This window comes from Chenopodium album, chromosome 21, assembly GCF_948465745.1.
Source record: "Chenopodium album chromosome 21, dcCheAlbu1.1, whole genome shotgun sequence".
Taxonomy (NCBI): Eukaryota; Viridiplantae; Streptophyta; class Magnoliopsida; order Caryophyllales; family Amaranthaceae; genus Chenopodium; species Chenopodium album.
Genome location: NC_137854.1, coordinates 37,261,197 through 37,282,768, shown reverse-complemented (window position 1 = coordinate 37,282,768; position 21,572 = coordinate 37,261,197). Strand labels below are relative to the sequence as shown.

Sequence of the window (21,572 nt, the reverse complement as noted above, 5' to 3'; positions counted from 1 at the left end):
ATAAGTCTTAAGTAATAAGTTGATGATGTAGAAAGACCTCTAATACTATTGATAATAGGCAAAAGTACTAGAGAAGCAAATGGCCCTCTACTCTTTAGATAAAATTGTATAGAGCACCAATATCTTTAGCTTTGAGATTCTCGTTTAGTGTTTCTTGACTGTGAAAATATATGCCATATTCATTGCTAGCCTCCGTCAAACATGCCCATTACTTGCATGAGATCTACTTATTTTAACATTTCCATACCTGGAGATGGCGATAATAAAATGCATCCCATGTATTGTTTTTCAGGTCCAAGTAGCATAAAAGAACAAGCTTTGATCTTCTAATGACAAACATCCATAAAAGAAATTGTCAAAACCCATATTTGTACTCCTTAGTAGGAGTAGGACATGAAAGTTTAACCTACCCCACCCCCTGTTATTTTCTTGTGTTAAGGCAGTTAAGAGAGTTAAACTTTCTCATTGCTATGTTTTTAATTTCGAGTCAGTTGGGAGCTAGCTTTCTTTTTCCACTTTGTCAAATAATTTTTTTAAAAAAAACCTTATTTGACCTTGTTTCTCTATGGTCTGACACCTTCTATAATGTATACATGGCATAATTGATGCATACTATTTCAAGTAATTTTTCCCCTTAGTCCAACATTTGAGATACATTGTACTTCTCTAAATCAATTTTTTTTACTAATTCTAAAGTTTTTAATAAATTTTGGATAGATTTTGATTCTTGTTAGGAGAATAAAAGATAAAAAATTCTTTCATGAAATTTTAGTTTAAGCTTGTAAATCTCCATCAAATATATCTAAACACACATGGTTTGTGCATGCAAGATAGAATAATGCCATTGAATTAATATTTATTTTATTAACACGGGGCCTAAGCTAAAGTTGCAATGTGATATATGACAAAAAATTATCAGTTTTGAATGCACGTGAGAAAATGCTCTCCAATCTCCATCACTAGCCCATATCAACTTACTTTCACAAAATCATCAAACTATAATCAAAAGTTTTTTGGTATGTTAAAGAGCCACAAGGCCGAGTAATGAAAATCGATCCCAGAATCACCTCACGTCGGAAGGGGAGCTCTAACCACCTAAGCTATCCCTCACTCTCAAACTACATATAGTTAACATACATTTATACATTGTTTGACATATTGAACATGATTGGCCATGCAAGTTGCCATTTCCATATGGTTGTAACTTGTAAGAGAGGAGGAGGATAGGTTAATTGTTAGAAAGAATACCAACAAGGGAGAAAATAAGGGTTTGCTTTGACTATTTAGGTTCTAAAGTGGCATGGAAGTGAGATCAAGTTATACTTTGTCTTAAGCTTTGATGAGAGGGAAGATAATGTGATTGACATTTAATCAAAAGTCCTTTTTTTTAATATATAAAACTAGTATTTGGGCTCAGGCAATGCCCCTGATCATTACATGGTATTGCATTAAAGTACGTTTTAATTTATGAGTAAAGTTTCTGTAAGTGTGAAGTAGCTTGATGGTAAGACACTTAATTTATGAGTAAAGTTTAACATTCACTACATATTAACATTTTGCATTAAAAAAATAACATAAGTGTGACGTAGCTTGATGGTAAGACACTTAGTTTTACCATTAGAGGTTGTATGTTCGAATCTCGTGAGTAACTTTTTTTATCATGCATTGAAGACATTTGACATGTAATGAAAACATATGGAGGAGAGCGCCACGTGGCACATATACTTTGTTTGAAACGCCTTTATATATATAGTATGAATATGATATAAAAAATTATTTTGATTCATTACCGCTAATTTTTAAAACCAGACAATTTTTATTGAACACGCAAACAAAATAAACAATAAGCACGAGGTTGGGATCAAGAAGAAAGACTTGTAAGGATTTAAGTATTCTAAGAGGAATTTCATATATCATATTCATACGCATCTAAAACAAGATCGCATGCATAAGTGCATAACACACAAAGTCACATAAGTATACCTTTGAAGCGTGATCTCCACGTAGCAAGATGATTTACAATTTAGAGAGAATAGAGCCCTAAACGTTACTCCTCTACTAAGTCCACAGGATTCGAATGAGTCATCCACCAATACTAGATTGGTCGAGTGAGGGGAAAACACCACGATCATCACCTTTATGGACAACCGACCACCACCACTACCACCACGCACGGACACCGACGTAAGGATGGGAGAGAGACGTGTGAGTGAGAGAGGTTAGGGTTTGTGTTTTCTAATTAGGGTTTTGATCAATAGATCGTTGAATTGTGTTGTTCAACCCTAGGCACCTAATCTAAATAAATTAATTTTTAATTAAACTAGGAAGCAAAGCCCAAACCCTCTAAAATCCTTTATATGGTCGGCCACCTAGAGGGACGAGTCTCAACATGGGTCTATTCCTCTCATGCTCAGTCTTGGCCCTTTGTGTGACCTTTTAGACTATTTTACTAGCCCAAAGATCATTAGTATCTCTAACTATGATATAACGACGACTCAAAAAAATGAACTTAATTATCTTCAATCTTCATAATTTGATCCATTATATATCTAGTAATTGCACTTGACAAAAACATAAATCCTTCAAGATTCAGTATTTGGATATATTGTTGATCTAATAGTCGAAAATCATTGTCAATATCCCTCCATTAGTTGCAATGAAATGGAAATGTGTTATGCACAAGTAACTCAATTATACTCCCTCCGTCTCTTTATTAATGTCCACTTTCGATCATTTATTACTCACATAATAAAGAGAACGTGGACATTAATAAAGAGACAGAGGGAGTATATGCAATACCCCAAAAATATAAAGTAATTGACAAGTCTATAGCCAAGCCATTATTAAACTTCGGTAACTATTTCAAAATTTCTTAAAGAATAAAAATTTATTTGATTATAATTTATAATGTATATATCTAGCTAGGATGAAATGAAAATTACAATTACCAATCAACAAAAGAAAAAAAAAATATTGCTTCGATAATTAATTTAAATTCTCTTTAAAGACAAATTTTTTTATAACAATAATGCATTTGTATAACTAGTCAGCATAATACGCAAACACAAACTTATTAGGTCTATTCACTGTTAGTCTACCCACCTTATACATATAATTCCAATAATTGATATGTCCAATAACTTATTGGAATTTTCAAAAAACTTATATGCAAATCTCAAAAGTTGAGATGTTCAAAAACCAATATAGAATTTCAATAACTTATAACCATTTCACTGTGTGATATTTTTCATATGCAAATTAAAATTGCCGATAAAATAAAAGGGGTATGAATGCTTAATATACTTGTATATCTTTTAACTTTTTAAGTAATGTATAATGAAAAAAAAAAATCTTATACTCTAATATGAGATGATATCTAAATCACTTATATATGGTATAATATTGCACTACTCATGCATCAACTTTGATTACTTAGTACAAAGTATATCCTTTGTTTCACAATATTTGTCACATATATTACTATATTTACCAAGGGCCTGTTCTCATTAACTGAACTGAGCTGAACTAAACTGAACTGAACTGAATATTTAATAAGAGAAGGAAATTAGGAGCTGAACTAAACTGAGCTGAACTGAATTGAACTGAATTTCAACGTAAGAAAACAGGCCCCAAGTCTTTTATTTCTAATAACCAATGATGCAAATACCCTTATTGAGTTATTGGTCACTAGTGTAATAAAGTACTCATAGCTATTAGTCCACAATAATTTATCAAACATTTTTACATTGGTAATTAATACAAACAACTAGTTCAACCAACTAGTTAAATCAGTTCTCACAATTTTGTCAAAAAAAAAAAAGAGTTCTCACAAACAGGTTACATGTAAAAGCTAACTTCTCATTGGCGGGTAAGGTCGATTATCTTTAGACGATAATTACACCATACTTTGTAATTTAAAACAACAAGATTCTACATTACTACATAAAGTGTGTAAATTTATTAAAAAGAAGGTTAAAATAAAATTTTACTTTACTAATTAGACCAATGATAAAATTGACTCAACAATTTTAGTTTGGTTGAAAAAATTACTAAGAATAGGCAAAGGTAGAGCCCACAAAAATGACTAATCACAAAAATGTAATGGGTTTAAGTTAAGGCCAAGATAGAAATGCCCAATTTATGCTCATGTTACCTGTCTCCCTCTCACAATCATTACCTGCCCCCTTTCTCATTTTCTCTCACTCTTCTTTCTCTACTTGTTCTTCTTCAACCCCAACAAATTTCGATTCAATTTCTTTTTTCTGATTCTCATTCAATTTCAATTTTCACCAAATTTCATTTATTATTCTTAATAATCTCTCTCCTTAATTTGATTTCATTTCATTATTATTTTATTGAATAAATTCTGATGCTCTGCTGCACTTCATCAGTGTCAATTTAATGGATCTGCAACCCACTATTTTCTCTCTCCTCAACCCACCATTTTCTCTCTCCTTCAATGTAGAAGCAGCAGCAGAATCATAACATACCCTTTTTCTCTCTCCTCCAAATACCCCCATGAATCCTCTCTGCTGCATTGCTCCTGTTTCCGTCGATCGTGAAAAACCACCCACCGGTAATGTCATCGGAAAACCGCCGGAAATCGGGTTTGAATCCCTTAAAAACCAGAATCACACTCAAATCACCGCCAACAATGGCGGAATCAATCTGGGTTTTTCACGGCATAGTTACTCTGCGCAAGTGTCGTCGGTGAGTAGCAGCACTGCAGCGTTGGATCAGGTGCATCATCATGAAGCAGAGGATGTGATGGTGATGAGTGGTAGAGATTCGAGGGTGTATGGTAGTAATGGTGGGGGTGCGATTGCTGGGATTCTTTACAAATGGGTGAATTATGGGAAAGGGTGGAGGTCAAGATGGTTTGTGTTGGAAGATGGGGTGTTATCATATTATAAATTGCATGGTCCGGATAAGATTACGGTTTCAAGTTCGGGTTCGGGTTCGAGTCCGAGGAGGGAGAAGGTAGGGGTGAGAGTGATTGGGGAAGAATCTGTCAAGTATATGAAGAAGAATAATAGTTGGGGGAAGAATGGTACTAATAATGGTAGTGGAATTAGTACTAATAATAGTAATGGTTTTAGGATTAGTAATAGTTTTAGTAATTTGTCAACTTATAATAAGCAATGGAAGCCTTATGGGGAAGTACATTTGAAGGTGTGATTTTGATTTTGACTTTGTCTTTGCCTTTACATTTGTGGTAAAATGTTAGCTTTTCTTGTTGTTGTTGTTGTGTTATTTTTGTTGCTGTTGTTTGTATTTATGTGTTTGGTGTAGTGAGAGTGATTGTTATGTGTTTGTTTTGTTAGATATCTTGTGTTTTTTAAGGCCGGTTTCGGGTTAGGCCGTAAGATTGCGTACATCTGGACCTTTCTAGACTAATAATGGAATCTTAGCTTTGGGGGGGGGGGGGGGGGGAAGGGAGTTTGTAGTGTGATTGGATCTACTGGTTCATCTGCTAAAACTTTGCATTGGATAGAGTATAAAGAATAAAACTATAAGAAATCGGGTGTGACTAATGTTGGTTTGGATCCATAGAGATTGATTCCATTGGTTAGAATTAGGCACTTTGGCTGGGAAAGATAAGTAGTGTGTAGAATGTAAACACATTTTGAATTTAAGTTTAGTTTCAGAAAATTTAGATTGGTTCAGTGCAAGAGTAAGGTTTGTCTGGTTGGTTGAATCAAAACGTGTGGTAAGTTATATGTGGAAGTATTGTTGAAGCATTGCAGTGCATGCAGGTTGGAGGGGGAAGGTTAGTTGGCTTTGTGTTCTGAAGTGAAAATTCATTATTTTGACAGCACCTTGAAACGTTGTTGCATTGCTGATTTGCAATTGCAGGAACTGTATGTTTTTGAATCCTTTGTAACCCTTAATTTTTGCATGGTTGGATGCTTGAATACATCGAACACAAGGGTCATCCAGTTTTTGACGAGCTGAAACTTCTTTGACACGGGCAGTGATTGGTCTGCATTTTCTTATGGATGTCTCTCAAATATCGGTTTGGGAAGATTCTTCTTTTGAGAGGTGTAGTGGAACTTTTTGTATCATGTTTAACTACTAAATTTTGAATATTTTTGCTACACTCAAGATTATCCCTCTTTTTGATAAGTTTCTTGGGACCATTTGTGTGGTCAAGCACTAAAGACTGCATTGTATAGAGTATGTTTGAGGGAAGGTTTGAAGTTTTTGAACAAAACAATGTACTACAATATATGACTTTACGAGACAGTCTTATATCTGAAATACTATTTTCCTGAGGTCTACCGTATCTTTTCTGTCTATTATTGAATGATAGTCCCTTAATTACATTTTTCCTTTGGTAGAGCTCTGATTTGTTGTGCCGCTGTTTAGTCTGAAGTTTTTGCATTCATGATCCTTCCACTCACATACTACCAGCTTTTCCAATTTTGATGAGACGTGCTCATTTAGTCATTTATCGTTATTAATTATTCCCTATTGGGGAAAGGGTTCTGTTACTAATATTATAGTTGACATCTGTCTGTTATTCGTTCTGTATTGGAACTGGCAATTATAGAAATGAAGTTGGCATGACCTTTCTGTATAGAAACTGTAGTTTCCTGCAAATATGCTATTAGTTGTGATAGTTGATTAGCTGTTATTCTCCCCAGAGATGGCTCATTTATTGTTGTTGGTGCATTACAGGTTTCTTCCATTCGCGCAAGCAAGTCAGATGATAAAAGACTGAGTATATATACGGGAACAAAAACTCTTCACTTACGATGTGTGTCCAAAGAAGACAGAGCAGCATGGATTGAGGCACTCTTAGCTGCAAAAGATCAATTTCCCCGGGTGCTGACAAGCAATGAATTTGCTACTGAAGACATTGTTGTGTCAACAGATAAGCTTCGACGAAGGATGTTGCAGGAAGGCATTGCTGAGCCAGTGATTGATGATTGTGAGTCTATTGTGCTCATAGAAGTCTCTGAGCTGAAGAATCAGTTTAAAGCTCTTCAACAAAAACATCTCTCATTGTTGGAGACGCTGAGACGGTTAGAGGTATCACCCAATTTCACTAGAATTCGCACATTTTTTGACTAATATAAAGCAGTCTGAGTGTTGAAGTAGTAGAATTTATTTTTTGCAATTCTATAAAATTAAATGGTGGTGCCTGGGTGCTATGACATGACCTGATAACTGTTAATGTGTACAAGTAACCGATAAGATTTATACCTTTTCTTTGCTGCCTATAAGAATTTTACATATAATTTTTGTTTTTCTTTTGTGGATCAACCTACCAGAATATACTTTCCTTTGAGGTCCTCGTTTGACATTTAATTCACATATATACTGTTTACATTATTTCTTTGCATGTTATCTTGATTTTGAGTTGTAGAGAGTTTAATCTGTGACTTCTGTTTCCTTGCTTGCCTTTTTACAACGTGGATTCCATTTATTGGGATTTAATCTCCGGATACATTTCTATGGCACATTGGACATCTAGGGCGATTAAACTTTTATAGCGGTTACTTTCTCAGTCATCACTCATCACTAATCCCTGAATCTGATATCCGTGTTTCCTGCCAAAGACCACCCAGGCATATAGGATATGTTTGTACTGATTGATGGATTCATGTGGAATGGAAAGTGCTTAAATTTGAATATAATCTAATTTTTGTCTCCATTTTGATATAGTTAATCCATGTTCCAAGTTGATATTTATTTTGTTATATTGCATCTTATGGTGAGATCATTTGTGACTTTCCTTGAATTTCAGAGCGAGAAGATAGAATTGGAGACTACTGTGGTAGATGAAACAAAAAGAAGAGATTCTTGTTGTGGGCAAGGAAATAGAAGATTTAGCGGTTAGTGGTGCACTTGTTTCATTACTTTATTCTGCCCCCTTTGCGTTCATTATTCTTTTTCTTCAGTTTCATCTGTGACACCTGCTGGTGAGAGTTGGAACAGCCAGCAGTAACTGTATTGGAAATTGGATTCTTATTAACCCTGTAACCATTGCTGTTATCTCTTGTTCTTGGGAAATATCTTCCCAAACCATCTATTATGGGAACTGTTGTCTGTTACACACTTACACCTACAGTTTTATGCTCTGTACGTCACGCCTTCTTATGTTCTTATACTTCATCTCTTTCTAAATTTGTTTTTGATATCGCGTAGACTTTTAAGTTCACTAAATATTCTTATATATCTTTCAGAACTTGTTAATATTGTTGCATAGAGTTTCAAGTTTCATTACCTATTTAAAAAAGGTTTGCTTTAAGAGGACCAGGAGTTCTCTAGAAATTTGATGCAAGAAAAATGAGCTATGGATACATATTAATTGTATTTATTAAAAATATACAGAGTACTAATTTGGTCTTTTCCTCAAAGCCCAAATTATTGAGCTATGCGTGCTTGAGTGTTTCTTACTCTGGTTTGTTGATGAAGTCTGATTATAATCCGAGCTCTTTCAAACCTTGCAGATTTCTATTCTGTCATGTCTGAGGGTAGTGGATCTGATTCTGATGTTGAGAACGAGAGTCAAGACGGTGGGGATGCTGAATCAGATGAAGAAGATGGCGCATATTTTGATACAAATGATTACTTGGCTTCGGAGTTTTTAAGAAGTGCCTCTTGCCGGGGAAGGGAATCCTTTGCAGATGCTTGCAGTTCACTGGGGCAGGATTGTTCACAGGAGCTTCATATGGGCATCAGACCTGTGGAATACCCTTACATAAAAAGAAGGGATAGTTTTCCAGAGCCGAAGGAAAAGGAAAAACCCATGGGCTTGTGGTCAATTATCAAGGACAATATTGGGAAGGATCTCTCTGGAGTTTGTCTTCCTGTTTACTTCAATGAACCCCTATCTTCACTGCAGAAATGCTTTGAAGACTTGGAATATTCAAACCTGGTGGATCGAGCTCTTGAATGGGGGAAGCTGGTAAGATTATTTACCAGTTTCTTGGTCTTGCTTGAAAGTTCCTTGTGGTGATTACTATGTACTAATTAAAATTGTTTTTTTTTTTCCTTAAAACTGATGTAGGCATTCTGCTGTTTTATTTATTTGTTTATTTATTTATTCTTTCCCAACTTAGAGAATAGTATGACATTCATGTAAATGTTTTAAAATAGTACCTTAATATTTCAAATTATTGAGTTTCGAATGGCTAGCCTAATTTTATATTATAAATCTGCATTCTTGGAAGAAACGTGTATGCTCTTTATAATTGTCTAGATATAAGAATAATGGGGCGATGGGTGCTCTCTTGTACACTAATTCTCTTAATTGACTTTGCTTTCACTTTCAATCTTTCTTGATTATCTATGATGCTCTCAAGTCCTCTACTTCTTTAATTTTGAGCTCTATACTAAGAGAATGGTTAAGGCTTTTTGTTCGGAATAATCACTTTTGGTTCATGTAGCCGACCCCACTTTTGGGATTAAGGCTTTGATTGATTGACTAAGAGAATGATTGCATTATTGCAGGGAAATGACTTGATGAGAATCTTGCATGTAGCTGCGTTCGCAGTATCTGGCTATGCTTCAACTGAAGGTCGCCAATGCAAACCTTTTAATCCCCTTCTTGGAGAGACTTATGAGGCTGACTACCCAGACAAAGGCCTTCGTTTCTTCTCTGAAAAGGTTTTGCTTTCTTATATGCTGAATCTTTATAGTTAGTGTGATTTACAACCAGTTTCAATTCAAGACTTAATAGTATTTAGATTGAATTCTTTTCTTTTGTAAAGTTTTTCGTAGATGGTTATAGTGTTTTACTGTTTTGTCTTTTGTGGATTGAGATATAATTTGCTGCTACCCCCAAAAGCCGATATAATTGGATCAGTTATTGTATCACTTTCATATGCTAACCAGAACTTGTGGAAGCTGCAGGTCAGCCACCATCCTATGGTTGTTGCTTGTCATTGTGAGGGCAAAGGCTGGAGATTCTGGGCTGACTCTAATCTCAAGGGTAAATTCTGGGGTCGCTCCATCCAACTGGATCCTGTTGGTGCCCTTACTCTTCAGTTTGAGGATGGTGAGACATTTCAGTGGAGCAAGGTGACAACTTCCATTTACAACATCATAATTGGTAAAATTTACTGTGATCATTATGGAACCATGCGCATCAAAGGCAGTGGAAATTATTCCTGCAAGCTGAAATTCAAAGAGCAATCTATTATAGAACGGAATCCACATCAGGTAACCCTTTTGAACTAGCTATGTCACTTGATTATGGATGTCAAGAAGCAGATTGATGTTCCTGTCAAAAAAAAAGTATCATATCAGCGTTCCTGCATTTAGGTAATTTGTTATGGCGCACTAACAAAATTTAGTTTGAGAACAGCCTGATTCAGGAGTTTTCTAACTCTCCATGAATTGGATTAATTTCAGCATTCTATCAGTACCTCTTGATGAAATCTACTTTCTAATAATTTGTGGGATACTTTATACTAGGCTGAATCTTTTTATCATCTAGAAGCTCATGAAAAACGAGGTTGCTTCTCTGTTGCTTGAGTATCATTATCTTTAAGGAACTTAAGCTACAGTTCTCTAAATCTTCTTACCAAAATTTAATTCAATGTGATTAAGAGATTAGTTACAAATTTATTTGTAATGAATTGGTATCAATGTTAGGATTTAGCAATTCAGTTCATGCCGTGGGATGAGACATGAGTTTTTTTTTTCCAAGAATAAGCCTTGTTTGGTTTCAAATATTAGGAAAAAGGTTGGAAATATGAAATATCATTCCTGCTGTTTGCTTTTGCCTCGTATTTTTTTGGTCTAGTCTGATACACAATAAGTCTAAAACCCCAAAGTATCAGGTTGTGAAACACTAGCTCCCCATTTTGTTTAAGTTTATTACATTACAGGGTTTCAGTGATATTTCACTTTATTTGTTCCTCCATTTACTGGGGTTTGAGAGGGACCAAAAACCAATTTTTTTACTTGAGCTGTCACAGTTCCCAATGTTCAATTTTTGTTGCTGGTTATCTTCTTGTCTCAAAATATGCATTTATGCTAGAGGAAGTTTAGCATGAATTCATTAATGTATAGTTTGAAGGGGAAACAATGATCTTGTTCCCCCAAATTTTTATAATTGCTGATTTATTTTACATTTTCCCTTACAGAATTATGTTTTTTTAGGCTTTGTTTTTGCTAACTTGAGTTGGTTTTTCAAACTGTAACGGTTTTGTTTACTTATTCTCCAATCCAAGAAATTTATTTGGAAAAGGGATGTATAATCTTGTTAACCTATTCATTCTTAACCTATACATGCAATAACTTGTGTAATTGGAAACCTTTTTCTCAATGAAGCTACAATTGCTTGATAACTGAACCCCAAACCCCTGCAACTTATAACTGATTTATTTTCATGCCTCTTCTTGAACCAAATGGCATTTGAGTTGTTTCCCGGAGCTATTGCTAGGGCGGTCACAAATTGTGTTGCTTTAGTATCAATCTATGTTGTTTATATACATGATCTTATGTCGTCTGTTATTTCCTATGGCTTGCAGGTTCATGGTTTTGTACAAGACAACAGAACTGGTGAGAAGGTTGCAATGTTGGTAGGAAAATGGGATGAGGCGATGTACTATGTGTTAGGGGATCCAACCACAAAGCCAAAGGGCTATGATCCGATGACGGAAGCTGTCTTGCTCTGGGAGAGAGAAAAAACTGCTACAAAGACTAGATACAACCTCACGCCTTTTGCAATATCTTTGAATGAATTGACTCCTGGTTTGCAAGAGAAGCTGCCACCAACTGACTCAAGGCTTAGGCCAGATCAGAGACACTTGGAAAATGGTGAATATGAGCTGGCAAATGCAGAGAAACTCAGACTTGAACAGTTGCAAAGACAGGTATGTGTTTGCCTGAGTAAAGCTCATTAACTAATACTCGTTACAGTAGGACATCCACTTACCCACCCCACCTACAATACCTAAGAATGTTCTACAGATTAATAGTTAATTATGCTAGTCCAGAGATGAATGTCTCTTGGGTAATAATAATTGTATGAGTAATAGTAATAATTGTGCTAGAACTTATAAATATCGTAATTTTAACTCATATAACATGAAGCTCAATAGGGTAATATCCTGGCCTCCTGCTTAAGCCAACTGTATGCAGCACAAGTATTAGATGTTGCCCTCAGATTCTTGACATCTAGATTTCGGGTTTGTCTGATTTGTATCAAAGCTGGCTTTTTATTGAAATTTCTTTCTGCTGACATCAGTAACTTGCTCACATATCTTTGTCAGGTTAAAGGGTTTTGCACATGCCTTACCTGTGTCGGAAATTATTTAAATAGACTTAGATTTCTGATTCATTGGCATTAGTTTTGAGCATATTCTTCTTAGCTTGTCTGTCACCAAGGCACAAAGCAGATACAGATTCTTAAAACTAGTTTTAACTTTTTTAAACCTGCTGCAGGCAAGGAGGATCCAAGAGAGTGGATGGCAACCAAGATGGTTCCAGAGAGATGAGGATGGATGTTACCGTTACATTGGTGGTTACTGGGAAACAAGGGAAAAAGGTAGCTGGGAAGGAATTTCTGATATATTTGGACAGAGGAGCGATATACTCCAATCCTGTAACAGTATACCAGAAGAAGAATGAGTGATCTGGGCTGAACTGAACTATCATTTTTCTCTCCAGAAAGTCTTTTTCCTGTTCCACATTAGCTTTACGTGGAATTGTGGGATATCTTGGAATTCCTCAAGTAATTGTACCACCATTGTTGTTAGGTGTAGGTGTAGCTACTAGTTAGTGTAAGTTGCATTAGATCATTTGTTGTAGGTCCTCAGTTTTTTACCCCGCTTTAACTGAGTACTACATGTCTACATGTTGGTGCTTCTGGCCTTCTCGCTGCTATCCAATGCAGCAGATTGTATGGCCAATATCAAGGCTGGTATTCTCTACTCGTATGAATATTTTTCCCAAGAAAAAATTCAGAAAGAAAAAAGATGTGAAGTTGAAGCTGTAGTCATTTGTACACATCTAAACAGTTCTACTTGCCATCTATGTTTTCCTTCAGAGTTGGATGCAGATTTTGTATGATATGATAATAGAAGTGCTGCATTAGACACAGGTTCAATCCTTGGCTGGTGCAAATACACGCTGAAAAAAAAAAATGCAGTGTTATTAGTTTATTACATCTATATTGTATGCAGTCTATGACTGCAGTTTGATTCTCGGCTGTTGCAAATACATGTTGAAAAAAATGAATTAGCAGTGCTACATTGTGTGGAGTCTATTACCCAGTTACCCTGGTTCGATTCTTGGCTGGTGCAATTGAAAAGATAAATGTAGTGCCACGTTATACATTAATACATACTTCGTATTTGTTTATAAGCAGCCTATGAACTCCATACTCGGACCAAAAAAAAAAACTAGCCAGCCAGCCTGTATTTGATATTCAAGGGTTAGCACAAAAAATATATTTTTTTTGGGCAGAAACACAATATAATTATACAGAACTTAACTTGAACGATACTCGTAGTCTCGTACTAGCTAGTAGTTACTCTGTAGCTCGAGCTTGTCGTTAGTGAAAATTTTGAGTTCAAGTTTACTTGGTAGTGTTTTGACTCAAACAAATCATCCTTGAAATTAGTACTTGGCAATAACCTAACCATTTAATTGTACGAGAAGTTTATAATTTAGGATAAAAACATTCATATTACTAAAATTTTATAAAAAAAAATCAAAGATATGTAAGTTTACTGAGTTCAATTGAAATCTTAATTTTAGCTCAAACTCAAGTCGTTACAAAAATAAGTCAAGTCAACTTTAGCCGAGCTCAAAGTACTCAAGAGCTATTGTCCTATCCTATATTCACAACTCACGAGCTCCCCTAGGACTCCAGGTGCGTTGGAATCAATTTTCAAAACCCAGCTTGCCAAGACAAAAGGGCTCTATCCTCAAATCCATCTTAAACTGAATTTATACTTCTTCATTTCATCAAGGTAAATACTCCTATCTTCTTGCTATAAACTCTCATTTTTAACATTAATTTCAATTTTGTTGGTTTTTCCTTGAAATTTGAATCTGGGTTTTGTTTATCTTTGTCAATATTATTATTAAGTGCCGATTATTGTGTTTGAATTAATTTTGTTGCAGCCCCAAAATTATCAATTATAGAATGTTATTCATTTGCCGCATAATATGAAGCTGCATCATTGGCCTAAAAATTCAGTCATTGCAATTGCAGCTAAAAGAAATGGGTTTCTCTCCCGTAATTTTGTGAATAATTACCAGGTATCTTCTTTTATCTTTCTCAGTGTATGATATTTTAGCTTTGTCATTTTGAAACTATGTTTAATTTTTCTTGTGAATTTCTTAAATTTAGGGTCCATTTAGAACTTATAGTAGTTGTAAATTCAACTTGGATAACCCTTATTACAATTTATGGAACTTGTTTTTGCAACATATGTTTTCTTTTGTATTTAAATTGTCATTTTACATTATCGCTCTTATCATTACATGCATCTCAATCTTTCCCTCTCCATTTAACTGCTAACAAATTTTCCGTATGAGTCCGTGCAAACTCATTTGTTGCAAATAATTTAAAACATGGGTAGTAATTGTTTTTTTGGGGTTTTGGTTGTGTGTTTATTGGCAATTAAACCATGAAATGTGATGTTGAACCTTAGAATGCTCCCCAACTGAAGCTATGTCCCGAGGAATCTGTGTCGAAATTGCTAGACAGAAGATGGGCATTAGAAAATCCAGATACCAAACTTCACCTGATCACAATTTCATTGAAGGAAACACCAGCAAAGGGTGGGGTTTTTGGGAATGTGAACTTTTCAATGGATGCAAATCCTAAATTGGGTGATGCTATGATGGATGAAAGATGCAAAGATCCTTCGTTTTACGTTATAAGAGATGACCTTTTACACCCATTTGTCAATGGAAACAAAGCAAGGAAACTGGATGCTTTACTTCCTATAATCGAAGATTGCTCAGGCACTGATGTGGTGAGTTGCTGCTTTGCTCCCTGTATCCACAATAGCATTTTAGTAAATTGATACTTTAAAAGCTATTCTAAACTGTTAATAGTCATCTGTTGCTGTACTCGTGAACATGAATCAGTTTACGCTAAGAGCTACTGAATTCTGTTAGGTTAGAAGAATAAATACCTCTATGCTTTGTGTTTATCTTTCTTTATATTGTGGGTTTCATTCACTCTGTACGTTCTTTATCATATTTTTTCTTATTGCATCATTGTTTTAGCATTAATGATCATTACATCATACTAGCTATAGGGGCCATCTCTGCATTTCAATGTTTGTGACCATGTAATACCCGACTGGTGTGCTTTCTAGGTTACCTGTGGAGGTTGTCAAAGTGCACATGCAGCTGCTGTGGGTAGGTCATGTGCATTGGTGCTCTCCCACATACTATGATTCTGTATTTAATTAGGAATTGCTGATTTATCTAAGGGCATGAGATGCAATGTTGGCTTCATTTTTTTGTTTGCTCTCTGCAGCTGTCTCATGTGCAGAAAGAGGACTAAGGTCACATTTGCTTCTTCGAGGAGAAGAGCCAGAGATTCTGACTGGATTCAACCTGATATCATCTATATACGGAAATGTTATATATGTGCCAAGATCCCTGTATGCCAAGAGGGAAGAAATGCTTCTTAGGCATGCAAATGTAATTGCAGGTCCAAGTGGTTCTGTGGTGTGGATCACTGATATTCTTGATAATTTCACTGAATTAGCAAGTGGAAAGTACTGTACGCTAACAAAGGCAGATGGAAGTACTGAGGATGTAATGAGGAAAGTTGTAATTGTTAAGGAGGGTGCAGGGGATGCTGTGGCATTACTAGGTGAGAATATCATTGATAACTTGGTATATCATATTGTCCTATTCCTTTAAATACATAAAGTTGCTGAATTTGATTTGTCAGATGCTTTTTATATCTTGATGTATGCATAATATTCTACTCTAAGGACATGCGGAGTAAAAAAAAAAAAAAAAGGTCAAACCAAGAAAAATCCATGCAAATGAAGATGATGCTTCAGTGGATGAGGTATTGATTAAAGAAAGATGTTAGTAATGATGTGAGGAAAAGAGAAAGTTGGGAATACAATTACCCTCATGATAAGGTAATAGTTACCCACCACCACACTAGGATAACAAATACCCCCATAATGATGGTAATAGTTTCACCCCCCTCCCTTATTATCTCACCATCACTATATCAGTATATCATGATCCTTGTAATCACACCATCACTACCTCATTTTTCCTCACAACTACTTGAATCAATGTTCATCTTCTTTGGTTTGACTTTTTTTACTCCCTTAATATATTACCCTCAATCCAGGCATGCCATAACTGTATAATTATTGTGCACAGCTTAAATTATCAGATCCTTATTTGGCCTACTATAGTTGTTGCCGTTGATTAATACTATGTAATGACTAATGAGTATGTTCGTATCTTCTCACTGCTTGAGATAATATCCTTCCAACTCCAAGTGACCATGAACCTTCACGCCACTCGTGTGTCTTAGTGTCAAACTCTGTTAATTGATGAAAATTATCCATGCTCTTGGTCCAAAATAAAGTGCTAAGTGTCCATAGTCATGTCGCAGTGTTGATGATCCAACATGGGATAATTGAGGTTAAGTGCAAAGTCTGGGTAACATAGATATTAAAGAAAAAATTGTATAGTTGTAGCATGCACTCAGTCGGGATGATTTATATGAATCTCATCTCGATGTTTGTCACCCTTCTACTTGAACCTTGATCTGTTTGAATGAAAATGTCATTGTCCATTTTTTTTTTCCCTTTTGATAATAGTGATATAAGGATTGCTTATATCTGTTTAAATTTTGATTCTTGCAGGGATCATTCGCCTACTGAGGTACTTATCCCAAAGCCATATACTAGGGAAAACGAGGCCATATAACTTTGTGATTGATGCGGGTACTGGGACAACAGCAATTGGTTTTGCCCTTGGAGCCTTAATTCTTGGGTATGGTTCAAATTTCTGTTTTAAGATACTGCATTGTTTCTTGTAGAAACATGTGAATCATGCTGATAATAATCAGGCTGCCGTGGAAGGTAACTGCTGTAATGCTGGCTGATTCCTATGATGGATACAAGAATCAGGAGAATCGTCTAATTTCAGATTTTAAAAGATATGCACCAGCCGATCTTAGCAATTATGAGTTGAAGGATGACCTTGTTCAGTGGGTCAATCGTGAAACTCCGAGAAAGTGAGTTACAAGTATTCAAGTACTCTGGTGAATAGTTACTCAAATTGAGTAGTTTTTCATCACTATTTAATTTTTGCTCATCTTTTCTCTGTTGATTAGTGTGAAAGCCGTATCATTCTCATAATTCCCTCCTCCATACTTTTGTCCCCTCTTTTTTACACTCTCTTTCTTGTCGCGACTATCAACATTTGTTAGCTGGCTAAGCCACGAGGCTCACTCATTGCAGATTTGGCAATGTCCTGGAGGGAGAAATAAAGGCATGTCAACAAGTAGCTAATCAAACAGGGGTACCTATTGATCCAATATACACATTGGCAGCATGGGAGCTAGCTGTTCAGTTAAGCCAGAAGCAATCAGACAAAGAAGAAAAGGTAGTGATGCTGCATACAGGGGGCACCCTTGGCATGTTTGGACTAGCACAAAGATACAAATCCTACTTTAGTACGCTGAAAGACGGACCGCCCCAATAATTCTCTCGTCATGATACTTGCTAGATGCTCGTAGAATGGCACGACAGTGCGACACTCTACTCTACCTGTGTTTGTTCATCTAGGTGCTGCCTGTATGTACATTGTTTTATGCATATATATCAAACACTCAGAAAAAAGGATCCTCATTGACAATTTCACAGTCATTCACTTTAAGAATGACACTTCATTTATGACCTGAATTGATTTCAAATTTTGCCAAGAAGAATACAGGTTTTTCTGTACATGTAGTCCCCAGGTTGAAGTTTGAATGGTCAGAGTTGCATGACAATTTTTTTTATTTTTTTTTATTTTTAGAGACAGGGCCCAGAGGGGGATCTATTTCAATATTTCAGCACCTCTATTTTGTTCCCAGGGAATCTATTACACTGTTTCAGCACCTCTACCTTGTTCCGGGGGACTCAATTTTACTACTTCAGCACCTTCATCTGAGTGGTTAGAGTTCGGTGTAAGTGACTAAGCGCGGTTATTTTGAATGAGCAAAACTGATAAAATGAGCCGTATGTATAAAAAACAGTCATGGGTACACCTAGTTCCAGGGACAGTTAAGAATTAGTAGGCCAATTCAATTCTCTTTTATGTTGAAGCTGTAGTTGATGGTGGATCACCACTGCTCAGTAATTTGGCAATACTAAAAAAAGAAAGGATTTTCAGTAAATAAGATGGGGCAGTTTCTTTTTACAGAAGATGTCAGGGGTGAGCTAATTAGTGAATTTGAATAGTGGAAGCCAATCTTTTGAACCACTAAACCGACACTTGGACAAGACTTAAGCCTGACGGCATTCAAAGGCTTCAGCTGGGGTCTATTGCTTAGCTACTCTTACTACTACTCTCTACTCTAATTGTACACCTGCATTTTTTTTCCACCACCTATATTTTGCAGGGTCTTTTTACAAAATTTATCATGCAAACTGGCAATAGGAATGTGGGTCAAAATTTTTAGATAAAAAAGTTACATCGATTCCCTCTTTAGACGGTTTGCTGATGACTTAGTGCTTGTTTGGTTAGATGTAAAAAGTATTTCTTTTTAGCATATTCTGAAGTTCGTTAATTTTTATTTTTTAGGTTACATCAAATTTTGTTTAATTAGGCATGGGAATTTCTATTTTTATGGCTTGTTATGATGAGTAAATTCTTTTATTTTATAGGAAGTAGGGATTCTTAAAAAGTTTCACTTCTCATATTAGTGTCATTCAAATAAGAGCTCATGTCATATCTATTTCCTTGGAAAATTAACTTCCATGTATTTGTATATGTTAACCAACAAGCACTTATCTTTGATCTTGTAATGAAACTGAGATATTAGAGAAGATAATTAATTAACTAAAGTTTTTAATTTTGGCATTGACTAGAAAAAAGTTACTGGCAAAGGGAGGGGAGGTAATGGAGATAGTTGGTTAAAAGTTAAAACATAAAAAGGTGCAAACACTGAAAACCACCAACCAAAAAAAAATTAAAAAAAAAAAAACACACGCTCGGTGGGACTCGAACCCACAATCCTTTGATTAGAAGTCAAATGCCTTATCCATTAGGCCACGAGCGCTTCTTGTGAAAGGCTTACTCTTTTTTAGTTTATATAATTTATAACCTGTTTTTCCCTTTTTTGCAAGAGAGAACATTTCCTTGTAAGTTGTAAGACGTATGACATGGCTACTACGTATTTTTCTATCAATGGTTTGATAATCGTACTATAGACATTATTATTGATCCTTTAGCTTTAGACTATTGCAAAAATTACCGTAGCATGCAAAAAATTATTAAGAGATTATTACTAGTATGAAATTTGAAGAGATGATACTCTCTATTAATGGAATATGTGTTATGTTATACGTTATCATTTCCACATCTTCATCATCATTATCAATCGCTTTATCGCACCCCTAATAAGCTTGTGAGTGTTACATGATTGATTGGGATTTCATGAGTCGATCACATCTGAGCTAATTAAGTTTGAGGCTCATAAACAGGCTACGGCAGAAATTATTTTCACCATTTCATTATACATGTTATAATATTTAGCTTATATTTCTTCCACAATATAGATCACAAATATATATGACATAAAAAATGTATATTAAATAAGAATATCCAAAGTGTTCTATAATTAAGACGTTTTTATTAATTGTACAATTCAAATTACAAGTTAAATCCACTTTAAATATTCCAATCAATGGTAAAAACTCGAGACTAGACTATGAATGATGGAGAAAAGTTGTACACACAAATCCTAGCGAAAGAGAAGCAAAGTGGACGTGCACCAAGCTAGAAGTGGAGATGGGAATATATAGGAAGTACAAAAGTGAAACAATAATCACTACATTGGGCTTAATAACCGCAACTAATTTTATAACATAACATCAAACATAATTCTTGGTCATAGAGTAGTTCTCGTACTTTTCTAACTGCCAAAACTAAACAAAAACCACAATTATTGCCATCCTTTTTAACATTATACCACCTTATTATATTTTATAATATATGCTACTATATTATTATACATAAATATTGTTTATATCTTTATAAATAATGAATATAATTTGATCAGAATTGAGGCAGTTCCCCAGTCCCAACACACAGTATAATGTAAGTAGAAGATGAAAAACGATTCGCCACAATGCTGGGAGTATAGTATGGACCATATCAAATAATATATCACTTCTTATTATTATAACTTTTATTAATATATTTAAAATAAGAATATTGCGTTTTGAAAAGAAAAAAAAAAGTAGGCAGATTTTATAACTTTTAAACTACAAATAAAAACGAAGAACAAAAGAGTTGGCAATTGGCAACATTCCTGATAACAAGGGTGAGGCAATAAAGGATGGTCCCCCATTTATATTTTGTCCATGCTTGTATACATATTATGTTTGTATTATTGCATGCTTTCTCCACTATCACCTTTTTGTTCATGTATTAGCTTGCTAATCTAGTAGTTATCAAATTCAAATGTTAACTCTTAATTAGAGGTAACAAACAACCAGACAAGTCAGTCGTATCGGATAACTTTAGCTCACGTCATGTTTGGATATATAATAAACCATATTCAGTTTGGTTTAGGTCATATTTGAGTGATGAGTCATTCAATTTGATTCGGATAGCATTTAAATTAATGTAATGAGTTATCAATCTGATCACATATTGAAAATTTGATAGAACACTTGTGAAAGACGATCATCTATTATTCCATACTCGATCACTTTTGATGTGGTTAGATTACAGCTAAATGATTTTTTTTTTTTTTATTATTTAAGTATCGTAAAAAATCAAAAACAATAGTAAATCTCTAAACTCCAAACAATAGTGTAAAGTTTCACCTCAAAAAAAGAGAATTGAAAATCATTCCTTTCTATCATCAATAGTCCAATATATAAGGGGTCGGATACTTGTAAGTTGTCCACCATAAAGTTAACCTAAGCTATCCTTATGCCTCCCAAAAAGTAATCCACTGATCATATTATATAGATTCATGCTCCATAATATATAAATTAAAGAGACTTCACATAAGTTAAACAGTATACCCTAAATCCCTATTTTGAGAAATAATAACACTTCCAATTAGTGGGGACAAATTTAATGCAAATTCTTCTTTTTGCTCATCAATTTAATCAACTAGGTTTAGTATATATGAAATTATGAAGTATTATAATCTTGTAACATATAATATTGCTTCCTGGTCTAATTTAATTATCATAGAATGATCAAAGTGCAGGAAATGAACAAGTAATTAGGAACATGATTAGTACGTTTATCATATCAATCACTTTAGATTACTTATATGGTCCACCAATCTTTAAGCACGTAGTTTTTTCATGCATGCACCGATACCTAGCTTAGTAAAACATTCTGTTGTAAGGCAATAATGTCATGCCTTTAAATTG

At 34.9% G+C, this 21,572-nt stretch overlaps 2 protein-coding genes and 1 non-coding gene across 3 annotated transcripts; 2 read left to right on the top strand and 1 right to left on the bottom strand.

Annotated features, from left to right (window-relative positions):
- Nucleotides 1–4,159: 4,159 nt before the first annotated feature.
- On the top strand, nt 4,160–13,081 carry LOC145600086 (oxysterol-binding protein-related protein 1D-like). Its single transcript, XM_081655936.1, has 8 exons — nt 4,160–5,172; nt 6,682–7,035; nt 7,754–7,841; nt 8,460–8,917; nt 9,463–9,618; nt 9,865–10,173; nt 11,490–11,834; nt 12,406–13,081. Exons 1-8 carry the CDS (start codon nt 4,519–4,521, stop codon nt 12,589–12,591), a joined length of 2,550 nt encoding a protein of 849 aa, XP_081512062.1. The 5' UTR covers nt 4,160–4,518; the 3' UTR covers nt 12,592–13,081.
- A 745-nt stretch (nt 13,082–13,826) lies between these two features.
- Nucleotides 13,827–17,915, top strand: LOC145602152 (D-cysteine desulfhydrase 2, mitochondrial-like). Its single transcript, XM_081658319.1, has 8 exons — nt 13,827–13,937; nt 14,092–14,229; nt 14,625–14,951; nt 15,300–15,342; nt 15,464–15,805; nt 16,830–16,959; nt 17,036–17,203; nt 17,430–17,915. The coding sequence occupies exons 2-8, from the start codon at nt 14,137–14,139 to the stop codon at nt 17,671–17,673; spliced, it is 1,347 nt and encodes a 448-aa protein (XP_081514445.1). The 5' UTR covers nt 13,827–13,937; nt 14,092–14,136; the 3' UTR covers nt 17,674–17,915.
- Nucleotides 17,916–19,161: 1,246 nt separating this feature from the next.
- TRNAR-UCU (transfer RNA arginine (anticodon UCU)) lies at nt 19,162–19,234 on the bottom strand. The gene has a single exon. It is a non-coding gene; the product is annotated as a tRNA-Arg (tRNA).
- Between the last annotated feature and the right edge of the window lie 2,338 nt (nt 19,235–21,572).